The 6,653-nt window shown below is 27.0% G+C and overlaps 1 protein-coding gene across 1 annotated transcript in view; it reads right to left on the bottom strand.

Moving 5' to 3' along the window:
* Positions 1–231: 231 nt before the first annotated feature.
* Positions 232–6,653, bottom strand: part of LOC111637048 — a 45,450-nt gene continuing 39,028 nt past the window's right edge. Inside the window, exons 5-6 of the mRNA XM_023382453.1 lie at positions 2,137–2,341; positions 232–1,649 (exon numbers count right to left, since the gene is read on the bottom strand). Of these exons, the coding sequence (XP_023238221.1) occupies positions 1,075–1,649; positions 2,137–2,341 (780 nt within the window). The 3' untranslated portion in view covers positions 232–1,074. The remainder of the gene's footprint in view (positions 1,650–2,136; positions 2,342–6,653) is intronic.

Genomic DNA, 6,653 nt, shown 5'->3' with positions numbered 1-6,653 from the left:
CTTTAATGTCTTTTTTTTTTTTTTTTTTTTTTTTACCTGTTGACAATATAATATTAAACTACTTAAACTATAAAACAAACTGTATTAAAATTTAAGAATATATGTACAGTATTTTACCTTAAATTATATATTACTTTTTCAGTTATTTGCAATTTCTAGTAATTTAACTCAATAAATTCTATTTTCATTCGTTTACAAACATAATTATTTTAATGATCATTACCTTATGGAAATTTACATAAAATTAAACACATTTATAATATTCAGAAAATTATTTCATATACAATACTTCCGTAATAAATTATTTAAACCTTTGAAGTTATACATTTATTTTAATTACATTTATTATACTGGTAATTCTATTCAATACTGTCAAGAGGGATATTTAGCAGTCCAAATGCAACCATATCTGGTTCTTTGACATTTCAGGATATGATGAAGACATTTCCAAAAAAGAAAAGGAAAGAAACAAAGAACAAAAACTCGTTGTTATGACACTTTAATGATCTTAAATCGAATTGTTTTTGGTTGTGAATTATCAAGAACATGATGTAAATTTGGTAGCTTTGAAAGAGAGAGCCACTTTAATTACAGTGGCCTTTTAATTACAGTGGCCTTTAAAAAACTACTCATTGCCTTCAGAATGGAGACCACATTTAGCAGCATCGCTAAATTGTTTGTATCTTTTAAAAATAAAACAGTTTTAAAACTGCCGTAGTGATGTATTTTGATACTATTTTACTTTAAGGAAATATCTTCAACGTGTTCTGAAATTTCACTATAACATATTCGGTTGCATTTGAACTGCAAATATTTCTCTTATTACTTCTAATATAGCGTTGAAGTACTTTAATCATCAATACAATCATTTCATATTTTCTGTTAACGTTTAAGATACATTGACAGAAAAGTATTTTTTTATAAAATAAAACTCGTTCTTGAGCAATGCTTATTTCGATCTCTTTCAATGTAAATTCCATTTAACGTTGACCAAATCACAACTTTTACACGTGTATAAAGAATATATATGTATATATTTATTTATTTATACATGAAATTCAGTTATAAAAACCATTAGGCGGGATACTTTGGATAGGAAATATGGTTAGAATAAGAACAACCCAATCTACCACTGCGAAAGCTTCCACGCTGTCTTTCGCAAGGTGTACAAGTCTCTTCTAAAAGTGTAGGAATTGTCTCTGAACCCTGTAATTTAAGCGTAACAGGTAATCCTCTAGCTGATGTCGTAGTTAATCTGACATCTTTTTCTGTGTGAGTGGTTTTGATCGTTGTAGAAACGACAGTCTGTCTGGAGAACCCCATAGATGATCTTGTTCTGTTATAACAACGCCTGAATAATTGCTTCAGATTTATAGCGTAACTACCGTATACTAATGGATTTACGCAAGAATTAGAGACGGCGAACATGAACAATGCAGATTGCAACTGAGAGTCAACTTCTTGAGCTCCGTTCGGATCGAACATATACCATAACACCATTACAACATAAGGGGTCCAGCACCAGAAAAACGCTAAAACAATGATTATTGTCATTCGTAATGTTCTAGCTCTCGCTCTTTCGATATGAGTCATGTCAGATCTTCTCAATCTTAATCTGTCTCTTCTGTGATGTTCCTCGGATAAATCTTCTAAAATAAAAAGAACTACAGGAATGATTTTTTTTATGAAAAGAATTTCTTAAAATTAATTTCTTATTAATTATTCTTCAAATAATAAAACTTTAATTGTCTAATTATGGCCTGTTAGAAGTGTGTTTTAAATGCAATTAAGTTGTACTCTACGGACGAGTCACAAATATCTAATTAAAAGTGCTATGTTGAATTATTGCAGAAGTTTAAGTGGAGCAATTACAGAAGAGAATCAATTTTGCTGTCTCGGTTGTTGAGATGATTAAAATAATGAAATGACAATGAAATCTATCAAGAAAAATATTTGATACTTCTCATTAACACTATTAATTAATTTTAAGTATTTTACATTTCAATTAAAATTAAATCTTTAAAACAAATTTAAGAAACTTACAAGTAGAAGAGGAAAGTTGCCATTTGAAATTGCGATCGTATAATAACTTCGAGTTTTATTTAAAAAGTTGTCAAGAAAAGAGAAAATATTTACCTTCAGTATCTCTGGATCTCCTGGAAATCTCCCATAATATTCTGGAATAGCAATAAATGATGATAAACAGAGGAACACCGTAAAGAGCTAGGAGACAGAAAAGATTATAAGCTGTTTGGTGCCACTCGGTAGGAAAAAAATTAAAGCTGACACATTGAATAAACTGGGGAAATTCCGGATGTTCTTGAACCCGAAATATGATACTCTGCAAAATAAATCAAGAAAAAATATTCATTTTCTATTTATTTCTCTCCACTTCTTTATGCAATTCATATAATATTTAACATAATTTTTATAAGTTATAATAAATATTTAATCTTTTGTAATTATACGATTTAAAAATACATTAAACTATTTTGCATAAATTTATTCACTTATTAACTTTCCTTAATATGATTCAATTCAATTGTGGCAATAAATATGCAAATTACATTTATTAATTAATTATATTATAAACCATTTGAAATTTCTCTAAATGTCATAATTTGGGTTATTATACGTATTACCATAATATAAACGTATTGTTGGAACAATATGTTTAACACAATGAATTGGAATCAGAATATTAAATACTTGAACTAGATTTGCAACAATATATTGTTTACGTTGCTGAATATATTCAATTGTAAGTTTAATATAAGAGTTAGCGCTTATTTTGATTTTATTTGGGACTTTATATATTATTACGTTATGCATCTTTGCCTTACGTTACGTTAAGATTTTCTGTATGTTAATTTAGTATTTATGTAATAAATTTAGCTAATTAAATATTATAATCAATTCCTGGCATTTTAATTATTAATTAATTACATAGAATATTTAAAAACCTTGTCATATCACCCAAATTCCGTTTGACACTACGAAAAGTAACTCTGTTTGCTTGTACTGAACAAAAGATGCCTGCTAGTGAATATAATTGGCTTTTTAGAAGTGTTATTACCATGCAGACCGTTGAGTATTTACTTGAAAAAGTTATCTCGTAGAATTATAAGCACATATATTGTCGTTTCTTACTACTCTCTTCCATTGAATACTTGCAAACTTCAATGGAAGCGAACAGCTTCTTATCACGATGCCAAATGAAAAATGATAATGAATATAACTAGTTTTTTGGAAATATGAATTCCAGCGGCTACTAACATTAAACCGAAAGCACTTATTAAACTATGAGATAATTTCTCAAGGAAATTGTAACGGTCGACCAGAGTTAATACGGTACAATCCGGATTAAGTAATTCTATTATGTTGTGTTTACTAGCGAATTTTTTCTGTTTTTTTTTATCTATTGACAATATAATATTAAACTACTTAAACTATAAACAAACTGTATTAAAATTTAAGAATATATGTACAGTATTTTACCTTAAATTATATATTACTTTTTCAGTTATTTGCAATTTCTAGTAATTTAACTCAATAAATTCTATTTTCATTCGTTTACAAACATAATTATTTTAATTAAAAGCCATTTATTTTTAATTTAGTAACACTAATAAGAGATTTTTTTCCTGTATTTATATCTTAAAAAATAAAGAATTTACAATGCGAATTGACTAATTCACCTGAATGAGAATTTTAAAATCTTTAATTCATAAATTCCTCTTTCAAAAAATTTTAAAAGAAAAAATAAAGTAGAAAACAAAATTTTATGATGACAGAATATTTTATTACTTTTTTAGAAAATATCTGTCACAATGTCATTTCGTACTATTCCATATTCGATTATGTCAAAACAAATTAAAGTGAATTTTTGTCCAATATTTCTCAACGAATAAATTAAAATTTTAAAAAATTCAACGGTCAACTGAACAATTTCTATACACTTTTTAAATTAGAAAAGTCTAACTGAATTATTCAAATTTATTCATTAATTATTTTAAAAATTTCGAACATATTTTTGAATATCTATATATATAATCGAGACGAGTCGATAATAATAATAAACGCAGAGCCTAAACGGTTAGGAGTTGGAAGCTGAAATTTGGTACACAGTTAGGGTACGTCACGAAAACGCACACTAAGAAGGGATTTTTCGAAATGCCCCCCTGGGGGAGAGGGACAGGATTAAGCTTAACACTTCCATCAACAATAGAAGTGTTAAGTAACAATGGAAGTGTCAACAATGGACGTGTTACGTAACAATGGAATTGTTAAGAGAAAGCGACGTTTTAAGAGAAAGTGCAGTTGGTTTTCGTTTTTGCAGGAAATTGAAGATATTTTTAGACCCATGTAAAAATTCTCTAATTAGTCTGGAAACGGGAGATCAAATTTTGCATTCTGTGAAAACGGGTAAGGTTTTGACTATAACGTAATAATCTTAATCTTCGCTATCGTTACTTTTGCCCGAGCAACGCCGGGCCCACCTGCTACTTTTAATAATACATTTAAACAAAATTCTGTTTATTATTTAATTTCTTTTATTATATTGTTGACAAGTTTTTCGAATATCCTATTATTATTCACGTGTTATTTAATGATAAAATCAAGAAAATATTTTATTTAGAAATTGTTTATGAACGTTTTTCTATTTCAATTACTTATACAAATTTTATTGGCAATTCCATTAAATTTAATAATTTAATTTCCATTTTTTGCAACAGTATATTTGGGAGTTTACTAAATTCTTTTATGCGTTAATTCTATATTGTGAGTGAATAAATAAGCAGAACTATGAAGATTTTACCAAGTGACATTTTGTTCGCTCTTCTGAAATTAGTACTAAAGTGAAATATCTCACAGTACATATTACAGCTTATTTAGTAATAAGGATCTGAGAACTTAAAAGTCATCTAATTTGTGGTGACGATGTTCTTAATAACATAATTAATGAGTTAATATATTTTTCATTTTTCCATTGTTTCAGTAAGGAGAATGATTTAATACCCGATATGGTTAAGTAAATACATTATATTCCTCATCAGCATTCTTGCACAAATAATAATTTAACTAATTCGAATATATTTCTATTGTATTGATTTTCAAAAGCTGTTGAAAATTTACAATACTGTAGTAATTGAAAGTGATCAAGAGACAAATTATTGTATTGAATAATGTTTGTTTAAATATATATTAAGCTAATTTCTAACAAATTTCTTAAATCTATTTCATTATCTTTGTTTTAAACTTAAACTGTAAATGAAAATTATGAGTGTTTAATATAGTTTTACACGTTAAATGTTAATTTAAATAGTTAGTGAGATTGTGTTTAGATTGTAACACACACACGAAGGCGTGGAGAAATTAGGGTCCCTTCTGCATTCTTTTGACTTAAAGTTCTGTGTTTTATTATATTTAATTTTCTCCTTTAGGTACTTGTAATTAGTTAAACATTAGTTGTGAAATCTAGAAAATTAATTTTAGTATATAAATTTCGATACATGCTCGTATCGAATAGGCCTTTTTTAACACCAAAGGTTACAGTCTCAATTTCCCTTCTCTCTCTCGATTGAAAACAGGTAGTTTGCCGTGGATTCGCATCTGACCAATAGGCTGGCCACATTGAATTTTTTGGGTTTTCCTCACGTATCTAACACCGAAATAGAGGCCACTTTACCATATTTTCCATAAAAAGAACTCTCTGATAGTTGCCACATCCCATCAAACCAAAATAAACCAATTCCTTTCGTCAATCCTTTCACAATTTATTTAATTATTTTAATTCTTAGCCATAATTTAAATTACAAATTGTAATTGTTTCACAAGACACTTTTTCAATTTAAATAAAACAAATTATAATTATAAATTTGATATGACATAAATAATTCTAGACTTGTTTTATAATTTTTTTTATTTGTTTTACCGATTTTCGCGCTCTATTTCTCAATATCTATTCGTTATCGAGGAAAAATGCTGATGATGGATATTTCCAGATGGAAGAAGATGCCATAAAAACTAGTTTACTTGTGCAGAAAAATAACAGAATTATTTATACAAATTATTTATATTATTTTAATATTATTCCTACTTCAAAACAGGAAAGTAATCATTTAAAAGAAATTTATCGTTGTTACAGTTTTCAATGATCTTAAAGAGGATGGAAAAATACCCTTGAGTAAAAGTAATGTCGAAAATATTATTTTTATTTTAAATATAAGAAATTTATGCTAATACTTTTTATTTTTCGAAAATTTCTAGATGAATAAATTACTATTTTTTTACGTAAGTTATGCATGAAAGCAAGCGAAACACAAAAAATTCTTAATTGATAAAAGCGTTAAAATCTAATGCATTTTTCTTTTTTTTAATCATAAAACACTTCGAAAATTGTATCTCTAATCAATTTACTAATGTCGAAAAGGCAATTATGAAATTAACTAGCATAAAAATTGACTAATTTTTATATGTAAATAAAAATTAAATAATATATGGTGATAAAATGAAAACTTTATAGGCCAATATTTCTCCATTTGCATAAAAAATATTTTGAGGAAAGTTTCAGTTTTATTTCGACTACTAAAATACAAAAAAACCAGAGAAGAAAAGTCAATAAGAATAAAATAATATATATATATATATTT

Source organism: Centruroides sculpturatus, unplaced genomic scaffold (genome assembly GCF_000671375.1).
Source record: "Centruroides sculpturatus isolate CEXI.00-Female unplaced genomic scaffold, Cexi_2.0 scaffold939, whole genome shotgun sequence".
Lineage (NCBI taxonomy): Eukaryota > Metazoa > Arthropoda > Arachnida > Scorpiones > Buthidae > Centruroides > Centruroides sculpturatus.
This window is presented reverse-complemented; position numbering and strand designations above follow the sequence as displayed.